Source organism: Elephantulus edwardii, unplaced genomic scaffold, assembly GCF_000299155.1.
Source record: "Elephantulus edwardii isolate Elephantulus edwardi_28Jun2011 unplaced genomic scaffold, EleEdw1.0 scaffold00110, whole genome shotgun sequence".
Taxonomy (NCBI): Eukaryota; Metazoa; Chordata; class Mammalia; order Macroscelidea; family Macroscelididae; genus Elephantulus; species Elephantulus edwardii.
Window position 1 is genome coordinate 665,189 of NW_006399860.1, and position 21,431 is coordinate 686,619.

A 21,431-nucleotide genomic window follows, 5' to 3' on the forward strand; every position below is an offset into this window, starting at 1 on the left:
TCTCCACTCTGCTCCATCCGTCCCCTGGTTGACAGCAATCTGGGGTCTCCAGACCCTGCCTCTCTTTTTCTCTCTTTAACTCTTCAGTGTGTCTATCCTCTCTGACATCTCATCTCCCTCCCACGTGTCCCTCCTCCTCTCTCTCCTCTCCTTCCCTTCCCCTCGTCTCTTCTCTCCACAGACTTTCCTGGCCTCCAGCGGGGGACTGTATTGCCTGGGTGGAGGCTGCGGGAACGTTGTAATTTCAGGCTGCATGAGCCTGTCACCTGCCGGCACGCTTTCTACCCTGCAGCTGCTTGCTTAGGCCTGGCCACGTGCATGGCATGGGGTGGACTCTTCCCCAGAGTAGGCCTGCTGAGGGTGGGATTAGAGTGGGCAGAACGTGCATGGGTGTGGTGGCTTTCCTAGAGCCATGCCAAGTGGGCTGAGGGTTCTCTGCAGCACCCTCGGTGCACATGGGGACATTCGGGGGAGCAGTGAGTGCTGGGACAGGGCTGTTGTTGGCAGCTTATAAGGTAAAGGACTTTTAGAGACAACGGAAGCTGGGCAGGGAGAACTCTCTCCTTGCAAAGTTATCTGTGTGTCTAAGGCTGGCATAAAGGCAGGCCTTTGTCCAGCTAACCTCAAGGTGAAGCTAGGTCAGGCTGAATTTAAGACAATACAGAAGCCAAGCTTTAGGAAACCTTTGTACCTAGAGGACATCAAGAGAGAAAGTCTAAGAGGGCTACCAGGGTCCTTAGCTCATTGGCGACTGAAGGAGACAATGAGATGAGTCAGGAGACTGCAGATGGGCAGACAGCAGACCTGGCCACAGCCTCATGCAAGCAGAATCCCTGCTCCAAGCCCACTTCCTCTCCTCCACGCTGAACGACCCCAGAACCCTGGGCTAGAGGGCAGCAGGGGCTGTGAAGTAGGGCTGGAGCTTCTCCTCCCATGAATGAGTCCCCAACACACACGCACCCGCACATGCGCAGTGCCTGCCATCGCGCCTCCACGCTGCCCTGCCCCTTGCCTCCCTGTAGTGCTACCCCCCAGACTGACCTCTGGGGCTACTGCCCCACAGGACCCAGATGAGAGTGCCCGCATCTCCAGTGCCTTCTTCCGCCTGTTCCGGGTCATGAGGCTGATCAAGCTGCTGAGCCGAGCGGAGGGGGTGCGCACGCTGCTGTGGACCTTCATTAAGTCCTTCCAGGTATGCATGTCCACACCGCCCAACCCAGGGGCCAGGCAGGGTCTGCACAGGGAGCCTCGCCTCTGTCCTTACCTGTTGTTGTCTGCCCTTAAGTCTGAACCAACCCATAGCTGGCCCTCCAGCGGGTTTTCAGATACGGTAAATTGCTTTGAAGGAGACTGCGGATGCTTCTTCCTCAAAGGATCTGGTGAATTTGAACTGCACGCCTTTGTGATTGCAGTGCAGCTTCTTAACCTCTAAGGCACCAGAGTTCCCCTCTACTTACCTGGAGACATTAATTTTAGCCCAGGTGAGGCCCTAGGAGTCCTTGGGATCTCTCAGGTGAACAATGCAAGGACCTTGAGCTAATAGAGTTGGGGCTCCAAAGCAGACGGCAGAACCTCATGGCCCTGGCCCTTCCTGTTCACCCCCAGGCCCTGCCTTACGTGGCTCTGCTCATCGTCATGCTCTTCTTCATCTATGCTGTCATCGGCATGCAGGTGAGTGGCAGGTGGGCACCTTGGCAAGAGAGAGCTTGGCCAAATTAGAAGGAGCATCAGTGGACTCTAGAGAGGCCCAATCAGCAGAATGCACCCTGTGCTTTCCCTGCATCATTCATCCTGCCAGTCCAGGAGGTCAGCTGCAAGACTGAAGGAAGAGGCCATGGTGCCTGGTCCCCAGATGACCCAGGGGCTAGAAGGTTGCAGACAATCCAGAAGAAACCTTGACATGCAGATGAAGGCAGTGGCCAGGCATGCCTCTGAGACCCAAGTCGTGCTGGTCCACCTCCCAGGGAGCCCTTCCCACCTACACAAGGAGGCCCTAGATCTACTGACTCACTCCCCCATTTTTCTTTGCTTGGTGGGAAGAACTTTGTCCAACTTAGGAAGCAATCCAATTTATTTGGCTTTGGGTCTGAAGAGAAGGGGTCTTGGGAGAAGTAGGGGTAAAGGTGAGGAGCAGATCAAGTAGAAGATGGAGGGGGAGGGTGTTGTTACACAGGTTCCATAGTCGGTTCTTGGTGATTTACAGATGTTTGGAAAGATCGCCTTGGTGGACGGGACCCAGATAAACCGGAACAACAACTTCCAGACCTTCCCACAAGCTGTGTTGCTGCTCTTTAGGCAAGAAACCTATAAACTCTCCACCTCCAGCTGATGGGGGGGCTGGGCCTCCACCTCCAGCTGACGGGTGGGCTGGGCCCTCCCTCTGCCTCTGTCTCCAACACCCGGCATCAGAAGGCAGAACCAGACTTCACAGCAATGACCCTGCAGTTGTATTGAGTCCTGAACCTGGAAAGCCCAACACTTAATTTAGTGCTCTTCTGCCTCCATCTTTAAGTTCTCTATACTTTTTTTGAGCATTTTGCACTGGGCCTTGAAAAGTATGTTATAGGTCCTGAGTGGAGAACTACATACGACCCTAGCCTCATCTCTCTGAGGCAGAAGACAGAGGTCATATGTCTTCCTGATGGAACAGTGAGGCCTTGATGGCCCCGCCCTGCCTCACCTTGGTCACCCCAGGGCTCTTTCTTGCTATTACCCCACCAGTCATTGAATCTTGGGTTGATGTTATCCTCCATCCAAGGAACCCCTTTTCTTGTTCTTAGCTTGTCAGGCTCATGAGGGTACACACAGAGGCTGCAGTGCTAAGGGGAGCTGACCCCCAGCTTACCCTGAGCTACACAGGAGCCTGAGACTCAGACCACCTTGCTGCTAAGCTGGTGGATCCCATGTAGGGGATCCCATCCCCGCCTCTACCAGGGTGCTCGTGCCCCTCTCTAGATCAACAGGGTCCATTTTCCTCCAGGTGTGCGACAGGGGAGGCCTGGCAGGAGATCCTGCTGGCCAGCAGCTACGGGAAGCTGTGTGACCCCGAGTCTGACTACGTCCCGGGTGAGGAGTACACGTGCGGCACCAACTTTGCCTACTACTACTTCATCAGCTTCTACATGCTCTGCGCCTTCCTGGTGAGACGTCCTGGGATGCTAAAGGAGGGTGGCCTCATTCCTGGGGGCCTCTGTCTCTCTGGGGCTCTCTCCCAGGGTTGCAGGAGGCTCTAGCTAGACTGTCCTTTGTTTCATGAGCACTTGGGACAGCACAGGAGAGGAAGACCCTCCATGAGATGGATCGATTCAGTGAGTGGAGTAATGGGAGTAGGTGTGTCGGAGACAGTGAGGTTGGCACAGGATAGAGCAGCATTCAGGGCTTTTGTACATAGGGTCGCTATGAGTCGCAAGTGACTTGACGACACAGAACAACAACCACAACAACAGTCGTTGTGTGCTATTGTGTTGATTTTGATTCCTAGTGATTCTGGAGGATGAAGCAGAAGTGCCCCAAAGGGTTTCCTTTATAGAAGCAGATCACTAGATCCTTTCTCCTGCCAGTTTGGTGGATTCAAACCACCAACCTTTTAGTTAACCACTAAGCTCTCACCTGTTGCACAGCCAAGTTTTGTGGCTCCCTGCCTTTGTCACAAGGAAGTTGCTAAGGTTCTGACCTCTAACGCCATTGTCCCTGATGACTGCTTGGAAGAAGAAAACTGCTCCATGATGAGTAGCCTGAGACCCTGGAACTGGATCCTGGTGGTACAGTGGGCAAAACATTTGGCAAAAAAGTTCAGTAGTTTGAACCTACGAGCCACTTCAAGGAGAAAAAGGAAGCAATCTGCTTCTGCGAAGATTTGTAGCCTTGGGAAGCCCATAGAGCAGTGCCGTTCTGCCCTCTAGGATCACGATGCATTGGAAATGATTTCATAAATGGGCTTTCAAAGGAGGTCCTCATTAGAGTGAGAAATAGCACCTGAGGAAGGCACAGAGTGACAGCACCACTGAGCCCTGGCTGCTTCACCCTTTTCTCTTTCTTACACGCACTCAAAACAGTTGTTTGAATATCTGATGCATACTAGTACTACACTCAGTGCAGGGCACAGAGCCATGAGAAAAGACCCAATGCTGGCTCTGGAGGAGGCTATGCATAAGCAAACACTGCAATTCAGCGGGACACTCTTAATAGATCCAGGGAATGCTTGAGGGCGTGGTTCAGCAGCATTGGCACAAAGGAGGGAGAGCACCTCTTTCCAAAGAGACAGCTGAGCTGGGTTATGGAGGATAAGCCCAAATTTTTGCAGGCAGAGGACACTGTCTGTACAGAGCATAGAAGTGTGGCACAACCTTGCTACCGGTGGAGGTGCAGGTGCCCCAGCAAGGCTGGGGTGAAGGACACAGGCAGGAGGAAACACTCAGTGTCATCTCCTGGCTCCCCCACATTGGTCCCATGTAACCTGCCTTTCTTGGTTGGTTTTCCCCTGCAGATCATCAACCTCTTTGTGGCTGTCATCATGGACAACTTCGACTACCTCACGCGGGACTGGTCCATCCTGGGCCCTCACCACCTGGATGAGTTCAAGGCAATCTGGGCAGAGTATGATCCAGAGGCTAAGTGAGTCCAATGTGTAGGCTCCGCGCTAACACTGTCCACCCCTTTGTCCTCCACCCCATGAGAAATCGGCCTACAGTTGAATAAGTATAAAAGATCTCCCTTTCCCTCTTCTTTTATTCCAGTTTTCCAGCCAGAAAAATCATGGTTGGTAGGGTCTCCCAGACTTTTCAGGGGCTATATATTTTTTCTTTTTATTTAATATGGTTTGCCTATGAAGTTCGTATATATTGTGTTTCACACTGTCCTTCGTTCACAATGTGTTTTCAATCATTCTCAGGAGCTTTATTGAAAAAGAACAATCTGTCATCTTTCTGGAGCCTTCTAGGAGCAAAGAACTAGTTCTAGGAGTGAATAGTTAATAGTTCACAAGGAATGCTCCTGCTGTGGCATTGATTCCAACTCATAGTGACGCTTACTGGACAGGACACTGCCCCATAGCATTTCCAAAGCTTTAACTCTTTATGAATGCAGGTGGTTTCATCCTTCTCCTGCAAAGTGGCTGGTGAGTTCAAACTGCCAACCTTTTGGTTAGCTGCTGAGCTCTTTAACCACTGTGCTGGTGTCAGGAATGTTGATTGTGAAACCAAACAAGTTGTAATTGTTAACAGTCTCAATCTCTTCTCTGTCTATATGATGCTGCCAGTTGGCCCAGTGGTGAAAATCTTTGTTTCCTTGATGTTGATCTTCAATCCATATTGAAGACTGAAGTTCTTACCCTCTTGTAGCAAATACCTTAGGTCCTCCTCAGTTTCAGCAAACAAGATTGTATTCCACATATAGATTGAAAAGATATGGAGATAAGACACATCCCTAATGAACATTTTTCCTACTCTTGAGCCATGCAGTGTTTCCTTGCTCTCTTCTGACTGCTGCTTCCTGGTCCAAGTATAGGTTTCACATAAGCACAATCAAGTGTCCTAGGATTCCCATTCTTCTCAAGGTTAGCCACAATTTGCTGTGATCCACACTGTCAAATGCCTTTGCCAAGCCAATGAAACAGATAGACATTCCACTGGTCCTCTGTTTAATAATTTTATCCAACACTGTAATTCAAAGGCATCGATTCTTCTTTGGTCATCTATTCAACTTTCTTGTGCATATGAAATAGTTGACAATGTCATGGTGTGGGTCAGGTGTACCTTAGGCCTTAAAGCAACATCTTCATTTTTTTAACACTTCAAAGAAATCTTCTGCACCAGATTTTTGCGGTGCCATACATCATTTGATTTCTTACTGCTGCTTCTATGGACATTGATGGTAGATCTAAGTAAAATGAAATCCTTAACAATTTTAACTTTCTCTCTGTTTATAATGATATTCCTTATTGGCCCAGTTAATGGGAATTTTCATTTTCTTAATGCTGAGGCATAGTCCATACTTTCATCTTTTTCAATAATTGTTTCATGTCCTCTTCACTTTCACCTAGCAAGGTTGTAACATACTCAATAAAATGCAAGTAAACATCTTTCTAATCTTTTGTGCTTTCTGTCAAATCCATCTGACATCAGCAATGACATCTCTCATTCTAAATCCTCTTCTGAATCCAACTAGAATTTCTAGCATTTCCTCTTGCAACCTGTTTTAAATTCTCTCCAAAATCCAACATGTGTGTGATATTATTGTTTAATAATCTCCATATTCTTTTGGGTCATCTTTCTTTGGAATTGAGTCTGTTGACCAGGTAGGTAGCTGTCTTCCAAATTTCTTGGCATGGATGAATGGGCATCTCCAGCACTGTACTGGTTTGCTGAAACATTTCAATTGGTATTCCATCAATTCCTGCAGACTTGGTTGTTTTTGTTTATTTGCCAATACCTTCAGTGTAGCTTGGAGTTCTTCCATCAGTATCATTGGTTCTTAATCATATTGGTTCATGTCTGAGCATCAGTAATTTTTTTATACAGTGACTTTGTGTATTTTCCCCTTGATGCTTCCTCCATTGCTCAGTATTTTGTCTACAGAATCTTTTCATATTATAATTCAGGACTTAAATTTTTGTTCCTTCTTTCTTTCAGATTGAGAGATGCTTACCATGTTCTTCCCTTTTGGTTTCATAACTCCAGGTCTTTGCAAATTTCATTATAATGTCTTATTTCATCTTATCGAACTACCCTTTGAAATCTTCCATTCAGCTCTTTTACTTCATCATTCATTTTTTTGCTTTAGCAAAATTTTATACTCAAGAGCAGTTTGGACTCTCTTCTGTCATCCATTTTGGTCTTTTCTTTCTTTCTTTTGTCCCTATCTTTGTAATGACCTTTTCATTTCTTCCTGTGTGATGCTCTTAGGGGATCTGGTGACAATCTGCATTGCAATCCTGCAGACGCACAGTTTGAGTCCCCCCAGCTGCTCTGTGGAAGAAAGATGGACAGTCTCATCCTGTGCAATTAACTGCCTCTGAAAACCCACTGGAGGGTCAGCTGTGGGTCAGTTCCAACTCAAAAGTACCCTACAACATGATGCTCTTGGTGTGACATAGGTCTTCTTATAACCTCAGTCTCACAGATGAGGAATTGAAGTTCGGAGAGGTTCCACAGCTTGCCCTGGGTCACATAGCTCGTAAGAGATGGAGCAAGATTCCAGGATTAGTCTTCCTGCAATTGAGCAAGTGATCTGTGGCAACTATGCTTTAAAGTGCCTAATTCAGGCAGGTCTAAAGTTTCTTGCTTCTAGCAGCCGTCCACAAGTCTTAACTCTGCCCTCTAGAGACAGACAAGAAACTGTTAATCTCTTTATCATCTGCTAACAGCCAAGAGAAACTATAGCCTATAGGAAGCTGTGATATTAACCCAAAGGTCTCACCTCTCTGCAACTTGAATCCACCAGCAGCTCCTCAGGAGAAAGATAAAAAAATCTCTTTCTGTGTGATTTACAACCTCATAAACTCAATAAAGGGTCAGCTACCAACAGCAGTGAGCTTGAGGTTTTGTTTTAGTGAAGGGGTTTTTGGAGGGTGTTTTTGTTCTTGAGCCACTAGAGAAAAACGGAAGCAAATAAACCTTCCAAATTGGCTATTCTCATACACACCAGCTGACTTCATCTTGGTCCTCTTTTCAGTTCACCCTCCTCGTTGTCCTACTTTCTGTCTACTTTAGGGGTCATTGCCCCAGTGAAATGTGGTTTCTGGCTCTAGACCAGGCTGGGCCTCATTTAAGCTATAACTCTACTTCTTTCAATAAAGCCCAAAATCCCCCTATTATCTTAAACAAAACCCAAGAATGACTCTGCCATGGACAAAGCGAGGCCCAGAGTATAGGCCTGGGGAACTCCTTTTAAGGGGAATGCTAGTCTCTCTCAGACACAGAAAGAGCCTGTTGTTGGCGGTGGACTAAGGTGAAACCAAAGATTGCCTCTTCTTCCAAAGGGAGCTTGGTTTCCACTTCCGAAGCATGCTTTGGAAATAAAGGCATATTCCTCTGCCTCCTGGCTCTCTTCCCCTTGTCTGTTCTCTGAGGCTCTTAGGAGTCTAAGTCTGTGTGTCCCGCTGCAGGGGGAGAATCAAACACCTGGATGTGGTGACCCTGCTGAGACGGATCCAGCCCCCTCTGGGTTTTGGGAAGTTCTGCCCGCACCGGGTGGCATGCAAGGTAACCTGAGCTGCCAGGGAGGGGAGGCCACAGGAGAGGAAAAGGCATGGGTACCATGGGGTGGGAAAGCTGGTGAGGAGCCCAATGGACTGAGCCATGTTTTTTAACATTCTGTTGCATACTTAATGTCTATTGTTGTCTATAACTTTTGCATGGCTCTCTCTCTTCCTTTTCTTTGATAATACGATGCTAATTCCTGTATTTTATGTAGAATGATTTCCTAGTTTACTGTGTGCCTGTGTCTTATTTAATTGAGGGAGCCCAACTGGTGGGCAAACCCAAAGGTCACACCTATCTGATGGCTGGAATCGACCAGTGGCCCCAAGGGAGAAAGATAGGCCATCTCCTTCCATATGTTGTACAGCCTCCAGAAAACTCCTGGAGGGTTAGTTAAATGTCTGTTCCAATTGGACTGCAATAAGTCTGTTTTCTGGGAGGTGTTGCTTTGGTGGGGTTTTGGAGTTGTGGGTTTTTTTTATTTGTTTGGAGATTGTGGGTTTGGGTTTTTGTTGTTGTTGTTGATTTTCATATTGACCTAGAGACCTCCGGTGGCTTAGTGGTAAGGAATTGTGCTGCCTGCACAAAGGTTTGCAGTTTGAATCCACTCCACAGGGGAAAGATGGACAATCTCCTTCCATGCAGTTTACTGTCTATATAAACCTACCGGATGGGCTTGTGTGGGTTGGTTCTGACTTGATGATACATGACAATGGGACAGTTGTAAGAGGTTATACTGTCGACCCTACAGCACTGGTGGTTCAAATCCACCAACTGCTCCACAGGATTTAAAGCCTCTGAAAACCCATTAGAAGGTCAACTCAGCATCATTCAACAACAGCATCATTATCTAATTCTTTCTTTTATCCCCTTTCCATGCCCCTCCCATCCCTGGTAAGTAAGTATCAAAGGATATTTCATCCCATTTGTACATTTGCCTTAGATTTGTTTTTTCATAATCATGGACTCATACAATATTTGACCTTTTCTATCTGACTGACTTCACTCAGCATAATGTCCTCCAGGTTCATCTATGCTGTGTGGTGTTTCGTTAATTCTTCATTAGTCTTTAACATTGCATAGTATTCTATTGTGTGTATATACTTTAATTTGTTTATCTAGGCTGAGTCATTTTAGAGCAGTGATTTTCTGGATCCCCAAGTCCTTCTCATACTACCTAAAGTCTTAGAAACATCCCACAACTCATCTTTCCACCCCTTAATGAAGGGATTCCTGTTCAGCCAGATCCAGCCCTCGTAATACTGACTCCCGCTCTAGGAAGACTTACCAAGCTTAGCCTGGCCCCACCTCAGCACTGAGCCACTTCCTTTATCCTCTTAGCGACTGGTGGGCATGAACATGCCCCTGAACAGCGACGGCACGGTCACCTTCAATGCCACACTCTTTGCCCTTGTCCGTACAGCACTCAAGATCAAAACAGAAGGTAAGAGCCTTCCAGCACACAGCCCCACCTTTCTCTCGGAGCATGAGCTCTTTTGGAGGATATTCTTCCAGACCCTCAGGACTAGTGGTTGGAATCAAGAGTCATGGCAGGAGAAAAGAGAGAAAGCTAGACCAAGGCCACAGACTCCTCTGCTAGTCAAGGCTTGAGAATCCTCCATAGGGCAAAGGCCACAGGAATCTGTTCCCACTCTCATCACTATGTCTGACAGAGGCCAGAGAAGTGACACTGTTAGCACAGGAGTAGGGGTATGGTTCCTGAGATTAAACTCCAAACAAAAGCAGAGAATGTACGTAAGTAGTCTGATGGGTGGCCTAGTGGTAAAGAGCTGTGGTGCCAACCTGAAGGCATGCAGTTCAAAGCCACCAACTGCTCTGTGGGAGAAAGATGAGCATTCAACTCCTGTGTGATTTACTATATCTGAAATCTGCCCTCCGAAGATCAGTTCTGACTGGACAGTACAGAAGTCCACACTTGACTCCACTAAACCTGCAGGGTCCCCAGCAGCTGTGAAGACAGACCTGGCAAGGGCAGGGACAAGGCATTAAGGTAATTCACTGTTCTCCTGGAGTCCTCACTACTCCATCTGCATTGGGGCGAACCTCATATTAGAAGCACTGTGGGCTTCAGAAACAGTCACAGAGAAGCTTTCCCTGTGAGGATGAGAAAGGCCCAGAGCCAAGAAGGAACCACATTAGAACAAAATAATCTGCCTGGGTGTGGTAGGGATGAACCACAGGGAGTAGGGAATTGAAGGCTTGTTGGTATGGAGTGAGAGATTGGGAGATGACAGCCTTCTGAGGAACTGGCAGCCAAGGCCTATTGGAATAATATTGGCTCAAGAATTTAAGTGCCTGGCCCCGCCCAGCTGAGTGCCTGCCACTAAAGAAATCCTGGACCAGTGTCCTGTGAATGAACAGCTCTCTGAGAGATTCAGAGAGTATTGGCCTTACCAAGTGGAGTTATTTGGTCTGGATGATTTTTGAGGTCATGCCTGCCTTTCTCCTGCCCCCAGGTAACTTTGAGCAGGCCAATGAGGAGCTGAGGGCCATCATCAAGAAGATTTGGAAGAGAACCAGCATGAAGCTCCTGGACCAGGTCATTCCTCCAATTGGAGGTGAGTTCAGTCAGGAGGCCAGAGTCCAGGACACCCCCAAATAGTTCTAGAAAAACCTGAGAATGGCTCAGGTTCTCTGTCAATAACTTAGATAGATCCTATGGACATCAATCAAGGCAACTATCAGTGCCAAGATAGAAACTACTCATTGGTCAGATCAGCAGTGCAAAGAATGCCCTGGATTTCCCAACCTCGTCTTCACTCTGCACTCACTGCGCATCCAGTACCAGATCCAGTACCCGCCGACCTAAAGAATATCCCTTCCTTGTTGACCCCTCTGCAGATGATGAGGTGACCGTGGGAAAGTTCTATGCCACGTTCCTTATCCAAGAGCACTTCCGGAAGTTCATGAAGCGGCAAGAGGAGTATTATGGATATCGACCCAAGAAGGATGCCGTACAGATCCAGGTAAACCCAGCTTGAGCTCCAAGGGAGTCCCTAGTTCACCAGATTCCTGATCCATCTCCATGTTCTTGAGGCTTCAGTGATGGAAACAAGAGGAAGAGAGAGCCCGGAAGGAGTGAGGACATGGGATGAGAGTTCTGGGTGGTTCATGATGGTTTTAACACCAAGAGCTGATGGTCCCTAGATGACAGGACAAACAAAAATGGAATTTGTTAAAAGGAGAAATAAGGGAGCTCTGGAGGCATAGTTCATATAGAATTGTGCTGTAGCTGCTAAACTGAAGGCTACACCTCTCTGATAGTTCGAATCCACCAGTAGCACCAAGGGAGAAAGATGGGCAGTATTCTCCCATGTGACTTACAGACTCGAAAACCCCATTGTGGGCCAAATGTTGAGTCCAGTTATGACTCAAAAGCAACAAATTTGAGTGAGTTTGATAAAAACCCTAGTCACTAAAAGGAATTTTCTCAAGGGCGCTTAAGATGATCCATTGGGTGTGAAAAGCAAATTTTAGAAATTGATGCATTATCTCATCTGTTTTTCTCTCTATTTTTGTGCTAATCATAATGCACATAGTTGATTAATTCCTAAAATATGCATGATTTAGCTGTATGCTCAAAATTCTTTCCAATGACAAGTTTTATTTTGAAACAAGCTTATGCTTTTTTAAAAAAGAAAAAGTATAATACAAAACCTTTCCTTTTTCAGAACTATTTGAGAATAAGTCTCAAAATGATTTTTCAACAACCCAAACTCAAAAGCAAAACAAAACAAACAACCCAAATTCACTGCCACTAAGTTGAGTGTGACCCATAGCAACCCTCCTGTAGGTTTCCAAGGCTATAAACCTGTAGAGGAGCCTGCCCATCTTTCTTTCCTGGAGCAGCTTGGTGGAGTTGAACTCCTGTCCTTTTGGTTATCAGTTGGTATGCACTGTGCCACCACCCTTTAATGTGTATTTACTGAAAACAAGGGCATAACCATAATAACTATCAATAGCAGGAGAGTAACAATTATCCATGACTAGTACCCAGTCTGTAGACTATAGGGAGCTCTGGTGGCCTACTGGCAAGAAGCTGCTGTGCAATCCTGAAGACATGCAGTTCAAGGCCACCAACTGCTCCATGGGAGAAGGATGGGCATTCTCCTCCCATGAGATTAACTGCCTCTGAAAACCCGATGGAGGGTCAGCTATGGGTTTGTTCCAACCTGACGGTACACAACAATACTATCCAGTCTGTAGACTCCCTCAAGTTTCATCAGTGGTCCTCATAGCTTCTTTTTAGCAAATGGACCCAGTACACAACCACACATTACACTTAGCTGTTGTAGGCTTTTTTTAATCTCTTCTATCTGCAACAGTTCTTGGGTCTTCCATGACTTTCACGACCTTTGCAGTTTCAAAGATTATAGGCCAGGACTTCTTCCCATTTTCTTGTACTTTATTTAGGATATACATCTTAGACAGTAAAGCTACAGAAGTTATGCTGTTTGAATTAAATCATTTTTTTAAAATTTTGTACCAATTTTCATTTGTTCCATTGCTCATTGGTCAGATAAAAAAAATTAATAGAAGGTTCACTCAAAAGAGGTCACTTAGGTGGAACACCAAACTGAGTAAAAAGACTTCTCAATCAGATACCCTCTTGATAGGAAACCTTACTTGTGGAGTAGAGGGAAGATTCCTTGGGAATGATGATGGTATGGACTCTTCTAGAGCAGGACCTGGTGGCCTCATGGAGCCCTGTGGGACTTTGAACAGGCCAGTAGGGAGAGTGGGAGCAAGCTGGGACTCCAAGGGGACCTCCATTAAAAAGATTAGAAATGAGATCAGGGCAATGGGGTGAAGTACTGGGCTCTACTCCTGAGAGTGGAGAAGTCACTGGGCCTCTTCTCCATCCCCAGGCTGGACTTCGGACTATTGAAGAAGAGGCAGCTCCCGAGATCCGCCGCACTATCTCAGGGGATCTGACAGCTGAGGAGGAGCTGGAGAGAGCCATGGTGGAAGCAGCAATGGAGGAGGGGATATTCCGGGTGCGTAAGGACCACGGCTACCCCTAGTGAACAGCGAAGTCCGGCAGGGAAGAGAGATTGAGTCGAACAGTATAGGAGAGGGATAGGAGAGCTAATACACCCCTCTCTGCCTCAGTACTCTCACCTCTTAGAACTTGGAAACAATGACCCAACCTACTCAAAGTGTCTAATATAGTATTTACCCTTTCCCATCTTTTTCTGTCAAACCCTGTCCTTTCCCCTCCAAGCCCTGGTCAACATTCCATCTTCTGGAAGCCTTTCCACTATTACATGTTCCATCTGCTTCCAGTTACCTCAGCCTCTGCCTCAAATACTCTTAGCACCATAAGGACCTCAGTGAGCACCTACTTAAAACTTGTAGATTGTTCATGAGAACAGTGACCCGAAGAGACGATGTGAGATGCTCGACGTCATTTAGCAAGTTAGTTTAAAAACTGGAACTACAACCTAGTTTTTCGTCTCCTCATTTAGTGCTCTTTCTACTATATTGTGTTTCCCTATCTGTATGTCTGTCTCCTGTATGGTTCCTCCAGTATATCATATCTGTGTCATCCAGTTGAGGACTCACTGATAGTAGGGACTGTCTGATCTCCTGGGTTCACTGCTTAGTCCCATCGTCTCTGACCTTAAATTATTTGTCTCCCAGCATCGTCATTTATCCCTAGCAACATCATCGCAGACCTTGTCCTCCAATCCATGGCCTTAGTTCTTCACTCTCTCCCTTTCCTCCAGAGGACCGGAGGCCTGTTTGGCCAGGTGGACAACTTCATGGAAAGGACCAACTCCCTGCCCCCCGTCATGGCCAGTCAGAGGCCGCTCCAGTTTGCTGAGATAGAGATGGAGGAGCTGGAGTCACCAGTCTTCTTGGAGGACTTCCCTCAAGACCCAAGCACCAACCCTCTTGCTCGTGCCAACACCAACAATGCCAACGCCAACATTGCCAACAGAAACCATAGCAACAGCCAAGTGTTTTCCAGGTAGTGCGGGCTAGGGAGACTGAGATAGGACTGGCTTGGAAGGGCGTATCCCTGAAATTTTCAAGGTGTCCTTTGCCTTTGGGATCCATCCTTCCTCCCTTTTAATGTCAAAAAGTAGGCTTTAGACTGCAGAGACTGCTTTAGCCAGCAGGGGTCAGCCTCATGTCAACATTGACCCCAATATTGGGCAGTTCTTTTACCCTAACGATAGCCGGTTCAAGATCAGAGATGCTTTGAACGGACTAGAGGTTACAAGGAGGGCGACTCCATATAGCCTACACTACAGAAACCAGAGGACAATGAGGTTCAGTTGCTTGATTTAGGTTCCAGGAAGATCCTGATGTCCTGGGTTGTTCTTGCCTCATCAACTCTGATGATTGTAGATTATCTGTTATTTAATCTGTGATTACACATGTGTTTGAAAATAGCAGGAGGAAAGAGCAAGCCTTGTCCTGGAAGGGTTGAGTCCCAGGCTCTCAGGAAGGAGCAGGCAGGGCAGAAGTAAGCAGTTACTATTCATAACCAAGGCTACCTGCCCAGCTCCAGTCAGAGCACTTGGACTTGCTCGCTCTGTCTCTTATTGCCATCATGTCAGAACTAACTCATAGCCACTCTCCAGTGGATTTTCAGAGGTTATAAAGCTCCTGGGAGGAGATGGCCCATCCTTCTCTCAAGGAGCTGCCAGTAACAGCACAATCCCTGTGCCATCAGAGCTCACTCCGGTTAGAAAGAGCTCTTAATTCAGCCGATGAGGCTTGCAGAGACATGCATCCTTGGGTCACCATGGTGTTTGATGCCTTGGCTATGCAGCTGCAGTCGACCTGGGCTTTACCCTAAAAGGGCTCACAGTCTCCTTAAGGAATTGTGTCCTGAGAATGCAGAACGGTCCCTGGCCACCATGGGCTGGGGAAGTCTAGGTTAAATTAAACAACAGTTCTCATACTTGGCTGTACACTAGAAACATCTAGAGAGCTTTCAGAAATTCTGATATCTGGCCTTACCACAAACTGGAAGTAGAATGCAGACACAACTAGCCTTCAAAGCTACTCAGTTAATAATGAGCTGAGATTGAGAGGCAATTCTCTGAAGGAGAAGGCTGGAGCAGGGCCTTAAAATGTGTGAGGCGGAGGGAAGGGCATTGCACGCAGATGGAATCACTTGAGTAGAGGCAGGGATGTCTTTGGCATAGTCCTTTGAGAGCATCAAGGCAGGCAGTGATGCAGAGAGTGACTAGGCCAGGGTTGACCACACTCTTCACTATCATGGTCCAGAACCTGGAGGGAAGAGTGGTTGGAACTGCAGAGGGCCAGGGATGGCAGGAGAACAAGCAGCACGCTCTGGCTCACCCAGCCTCACTTCCATTATATATTACAGTGTTCTCTATGAAAGGGAGTTCTCTGGAGAGAGAGAAACGCCTGCAGCCAGAGGAGGAGCCGCCGGCCAACCCATCCGGGCCCCAGGTCAGCCCATTCTATGTACTCAGGAAGTTGAGCCTTCTTCCAGTGAGAACTGAGGAGCTCTGCTCATTCTTCATTTTCTGGGAGTCTACTTGTTATTAATCTGTTGCAATGAGAACCCCCAGAATGGAAAAGCTGTCCGCACCACCTGGTACCCAGGCAGAAACAAAAGGTTCCATCTAGGTGATTGAGTGAGATGGGAGAGAAAACCCGGACACAAGAAAGATCCCTGGAAGGACAGCCCAAAAACTCAGATACTTTGACCCTCAATTCCCATCACAGATAACCTGACAACCCCCTAGCAGGTCCAAGACCACCGTGTGATGCTGGGGTTCAGTAGTGATACAGCCACTTCTCCAGCTTCTAAGTGCATGCTCTTGTGTGCTCACACCCTAGAAAACAGCTTGACCAAACTCTGGCCTTCATCTTGCCTTCCAAACCTATAAGAAGGGGAGTTGGAATGGGATGAGAGTAGAAGATGAGATGAGAGTTCTTGCCTTCTGTAGCCTCAAAGCCTCAGTGAACTTAGAATCTGGCTGGCTGGGCCAAAATAAGTTATGATGCCAGGTTCCTGGAAAGGATCGACAGCAGCTCTCATCTTTGCCCATGTGCCCCACAGGAGCCCACAGCAAATCCTGTGTGGAGAAGCTGAAGAAACAGCTGAGCCAGGGGGCACCTCCTCTCCCAGGCCAGGTAAGAAAAGACCCAGGGGAGACACCATCCGCAGACCTCACCTTTCATGATACTGTGAGCAATGGCAGGGGAAGGGGTGGCACTAATATGCCCAACAATAAAAGAATGACCTGGACTCCTGGGTCCTCCCTGCCTGTGGCTCTTAGCTGAGGTCCTTTCTGATTGGGAGATGGGGGTGGTTCTGCTGGTCCAGTGTCCCTCGCAGGGTCTTTGTTATTGTGCCTTTGGAACAGCATCCAGGGACAGAGCATCCCAAGCCTGAGGAGAGGGAGAACGACACAGGATCTCTGCAGGAGGAAACTCCACGCAGGGACAGGACTGAGAAGAGTAGTTCCCGGTGCCCAGCTCCAGTTACTGCCCTGCTGATCCAAGAGGTAAAGTGTGTGCTGGAACAGAGCAGTGGGCTGCTTTGAGGGGTGACATATTAGCCTGGGGCAGTGAGGCAGCTTCCCACAAAGACCTCAACAAGCCTCCTTCCTCTCTTCCCTGCAGGCTCTGGTTCGAGGGGGTCTGGACACTTTGGCAGCTGATGCTGGCTTTATCATGGCAACTGGCCAGGCCCTGGCTGATGCCTGCCAGATGGAACCAGAGGAAGTAGAGGTGGCAGCAACAGAGCTACTGAAAAGACGAGGGTCCCCCGAGGGCATGACCAGTGCCCTGGGATGTCCGAGCTGCAGCTCCTCCCTGAGCAGCCTCCATCAGTATCAGGGCTCCCAGGAGATCCTTATTCCTCCCAAGCCCTGAAGTCCACACAACATCCAGATGGGCTTACGGCTAGTATGACCAACGGGAAGTAGAGGCTGCAGTGGAGAAGGGTTTCCCCTCTGGGGCAGCCTCCCTGCTTCTCAGAAGCTAAATGGATGGACTGAGTAGGGCTGGTCAGGAACCACCTCCATAAATCCAGGAGGAAGTACATTGATGGGGCCCTTCCCCTCACCAGCGAGAGACATGGCTGGAAGGCTCCTCCTTGGTTGTTAACAAGGCGTGGTCAGCGCCTGAGTCTATCTGGCATAAGACCACTCCTACCAGCAGGACATTAAAGTCTCCAGACCTGTGACACTGGCACCTCGTGTCTGTGTGTCTCCTTTTTATGGGGCCCGCTTGTCTACCCCTCCTGTTTTCTACCCTCCAGGAACTCTGCTCATGGGCTTGGGAGCCCAACTCTAAGAAAAGGACACACAAGACCATCTGCATTCTTCCTCTGTGCTGGGGCAGAGAGAGGCCTGTGATGGAGATTCTGGGTTCTCCTGTGAGTTCATTGTCACTTCCACTGACCGGGGCTACAAAGCCCCAGGAAGGACTGTAATGGTAGCTTATGAGAAGTATATTGCCTCATAGTTCTAGGGGCGAGGAATCCAGGATCAGAGCATTCACCAAGATGATTCCTAGGAAACTGTGAGGGTGAATATGGTCCATCCCTCTCTCCTAACTCCTGTTAGTCTCAGGTTTTTCTTAACTTACAGTTGCAGTGTTCGTGTCCTTCCTCTGTCTGTCTCTGTGTATCTTCTCAGGTGTTTTAGGACACTAGTTATGTAGAATTACTCTACCCAGTAAAGGAGCTATAGTGGTGCCATAGTTGAGTGCTTGGTTGCCAACCAAAAGGTTGGTGGTTGGGATCCGCCAGCTGCTCTATGAGAGAACGATATGGTAGTCTGCCTCCTTAACAATTCAAACAAACAAATTCTTCCTTTCCTTCTACTTGGAACTGACTCATAGGTGACCCTCCAGCTGATCTTTGGTGTCTCTAAAGGACGCAGAAGGAGATTGCCCATCCTCCCACAGAGCTGCTAGTGGATTCGAACCTCCCGGGAGACATCATCTTTAGGTTCACAGTGCGACTCTCTAAGGACTATGCCACAGGAGTTCCCTCCGTTAAGATTAGTTTTCAAAACCCTGTGGGGCATTTCTAACTCTGCCCTGTAGAGTTTCTGGGAGCTGGGATATACTCCAGCGTGACTTCATGTTAATGGAGCTGCTAAGTCTTATTTCATAGTAAGGTCGCATTCACAAGCATAGAGATTAGGACTTCATAATCGGGATGGGTGTGTCAGAGGTAATGCGATTGGCACAGGATAGAGCAGGGTTTAGGGCTGTTGTACATAGGGTAGCTATGAGCTGCAAGCGACTCGACGGCACATAACAACAACATCTTTTGATGAGACACAGTGCAATCCACAGGAGACTGGTTGCCTCAGAAGCCCCACACCAGGTCACGCCACGGTCAACCTTCATTCAAGCTGTGGCTGGTCTCGTGGAGCAGCATCTACTGCCGACACAGGTCTTCAGAGCCCTCAGAGCACTGTTTATGGCCTTGGAAATCAAAAACTCAAGTCTCTGTGGTTCTCTAATCCAGACAAGTAATAAGTAACAGTGGGTACTGTTTACCGAGTACCTTCTGTGTGCCAGCTACATAAACTTACTAAAGCCTTGCAAGGTAAACATGTCTTTCATTTTAAAGATTAAATAAGTGGAGGTACAGAGAAATTAAGGGATATGCTATAGTCACACAGCCAGAAAGGGCGAAGGAAGAACTCGGCCCTGCTGCCCTCCAAGCCCCTTCACTGGATACTCTTTTTTTTTCTCCTCAATGTTCATTCATTGAGAAAGTAGTTTGCCAAGTGCTTGCTCCAAGACTGTTGCCATGGTAACCACTCAGCCCACCATTGCATCTCCTGGCAAACGCATAACCAGGCTTCCCTGTCCAGTCTCAGGCTTCTAGTCCTCAAGTGTAGGGAGACATGGTCTACCCTGTAAATGCACTAGCACCAGTCTAAGCTGGGCTCTGAAGTTGCCTGGAGTTGCTGGGCAATACACTCACTTCAACTCTCCTTACTTCTCACCACTAGTGCCTCACTCCCCATCCACTCCTTAGCAAGAGCTGAGTGTACTTCCTCCTTCACAGAGAAGCAGAAATCACCAGAAGGGCCTGCCCTGAGCTGAGGAGCTTATCAACTTCTATTCTCAAGTTCTTCACTTCCTCTTGACTCCATAGAAGCTGCATCTCTCCTCCTGTGAACTCCTAAGATTCTACCCCAGTCATTGCCCTTTCTCTCTTCCTCTCTACTGACTTCTTCTATCTGTATGTAAACACATTTGAGGTAATTCCATATTGCCCACTCATCATGTTACAGCTACCTGTCCTTCCTATCTGTCTGTCTGCCTGCCTACCTATTTATCTATTGGTCATCAATCTGTCATCTATAATCTATGTATCTAGCATCTAAGCATCTCTAGTGTCGTCCTTGTATCTATATATTTATCATGTCAGTCTCTGTCTATCCACCTATCAGTCATTTATTTCTGTAACTATATATGTACATATGTTATGTTCCTGCCTACCTAGCTATATTTATTTCTGTTCAGGAGAACAAGCTTATTTTTCCTCTTTGTCAGCCTTTCTGTTTAAACTTCCCCATCTCATCCCCATGGAGTCTGCCTTCAGCTCAGCCTTTCTTGGCAACCATGTTCATCCATATCTCTAACAACCTTGTTCAAATTCAATTGTGGTGGTGTTATTAGGTGCCATTGAGTCAAATATAGCCCTTTAGTAACCCTGTCAATAACAGATCTAAAACCTGTCCTATCCTGTGCCATCCTCACAATCTCTGACATACTAAAGCCCACTGTTGCAGTCAATGTATCAATCCATCTCATCAAGGGGTCTTCCTCTCTTTCCTTGACCTTCCACCTTTCCAAGAGTGATGTTCTTCTCTAAGGAATAGCCTGTCCTAGCAGCATGCCCAAATTATATGAGACAAAGCTTTATGACCTTTGCTTCCAAGAAGGAGCACTCTAACTGCACCTTCTCCAAGACATATCTGTTTGTTCTTTTGACAGTTCATGGGATCTCCAGCACTACAGCTCAAAGGCATCAATTATTTTTCTGTCATCCTTGTTCATTGTCCAACTCTCAGATGTGTAACAAGTTATTGAAAAGACCGTGCTTGAGTCAGGCTCACCTTAGTCCTAAAACTAGCATCATTGCTCCCCAAAAATTTCCAGAGTTCCCTGACTGCAGATTTTCCCAATGCAAGACATCTCCTGATGGCTGTTACCAAGGGTGTTCATTGTCGATCCAAGTAGGATGAAATAGTTGACAATTTCAGTCTTTTCTCCATTTATCTTGCCTATCAAGTGGTGAGTATTTTTGTTTTCTTGGCATTGAGATGCAATCCATATTGAGGGCTGTATTTTTTTTTTAATTTTCTGTAGCATTTCAGATTATCTGCATAACAGGCTATTGATAAGTCTCCTTTAAACACTTATCTTGATCAATTTCTGGGAAGTATTAGGAACAACTTACCTTTCTTCTTTTCTAAAATTTCTACCCCACTTAGAGCTTCTGAATTTCCTTCTGCTTCTCATGTGCTCTAATTTGAAGCCTGCCTCATGTGTTCATCCTTGACCTATCCCACTATTTATTCTCACTCATAAATCCCTAGGGGATCTAATTGATTCTAACACTTTAGTTGTCTTTATGTGTTAGTCATTTCCAAATCCTTGCTTCCACTCCAAACCTCTTCTAAACTCCAGATCTTTGAATTTTATTATAGCCAATGTTAGATGAATCTTAGCTGAAAGCAGAGTACCAGAGGAATGTCTGTCTGTGTTTCATTGACTATGCAAAGGCATTTGACTATTTGGATCACAACAAACTTGTGCTTATGTGAAATCTATATTTAGACCAGGAGGCAATTGTCAGAAGAGAGCAAGGAAACACTGTATGGTTAAAAATTAGGAAAGGTGTACTAGCCAGGGATGCATCCTATCTCCATATCTTTTCAATCTATATGTAGATAGATCATTTGGGAAGCTGGATTGTACGAAGAGGAATGTGAAATAAGGATTGGAGGAAGACTCATCAACAACCTGCATTATGCAGATGACACATCTTGCTTGCTGAAACTGAGGAGGACATGAGGTATTTGCTGCAAAATGTCAAGGACTGCAGCCTTCAATAAGGATTGAAGCTCAGCATCAAAAAAAACAATGATTCTTGCTGCTGAGTCAATTGGCAGCACCATGACTTATGGAGAAGAGATCGAGATTGCAGGCTTTTTTTGATGAACAAGTCATTCATTGGCTTGG

General features: G+C 47.0%; 1 protein-coding gene across 1 annotated transcript in view; it reads left to right on the forward strand.

Moving 5' to 3' along the window:
- The window catches only part of CACNA1S (calcium channel, voltage-dependent, L type, alpha 1S subunit), a 104,664-nt gene extending 87,577 nt beyond the window's left edge, over positions 1–17,087 (forward strand). Inside the window, exons 29-44 of the mRNA XM_006892111.1 lie at positions 182–238; positions 1,064–1,192; positions 1,606–1,671; positions 2,204–2,295; positions 2,981–3,140; positions 4,487–4,614; positions 8,105–8,201; positions 9,540–9,642; positions 10,676–10,777; positions 11,061–11,185; positions 13,088–13,216; positions 13,949–14,193; positions 15,568–15,653; positions 16,270–16,343; positions 16,577–16,717; positions 16,836–17,087. Of these exons, the coding sequence (XP_006892173.1) occupies positions 182–238; positions 1,064–1,192; positions 1,606–1,671; positions 2,204–2,295; positions 2,981–3,140; positions 4,487–4,614; positions 8,105–8,201; positions 9,540–9,642; positions 10,676–10,777; positions 11,061–11,185; positions 13,088–13,216; positions 13,949–14,193; positions 15,568–15,653; positions 16,270–16,343; positions 16,577–16,717; positions 16,836–17,087 (1,986 nt within the window). The remainder of the gene's footprint in view (positions 1–181; positions 239–1,063; positions 1,193–1,605; positions 1,672–2,203; positions 2,296–2,980; positions 3,141–4,486; positions 4,615–8,104; positions 8,202–9,539; positions 9,643–10,675; positions 10,778–11,060; positions 11,186–13,087; positions 13,217–13,948; positions 14,194–15,567; positions 15,654–16,269; positions 16,344–16,576; positions 16,718–16,835) is intronic.
- The last annotated feature ends 4,344 nt before the right edge of the window (positions 17,088–21,431 follow it).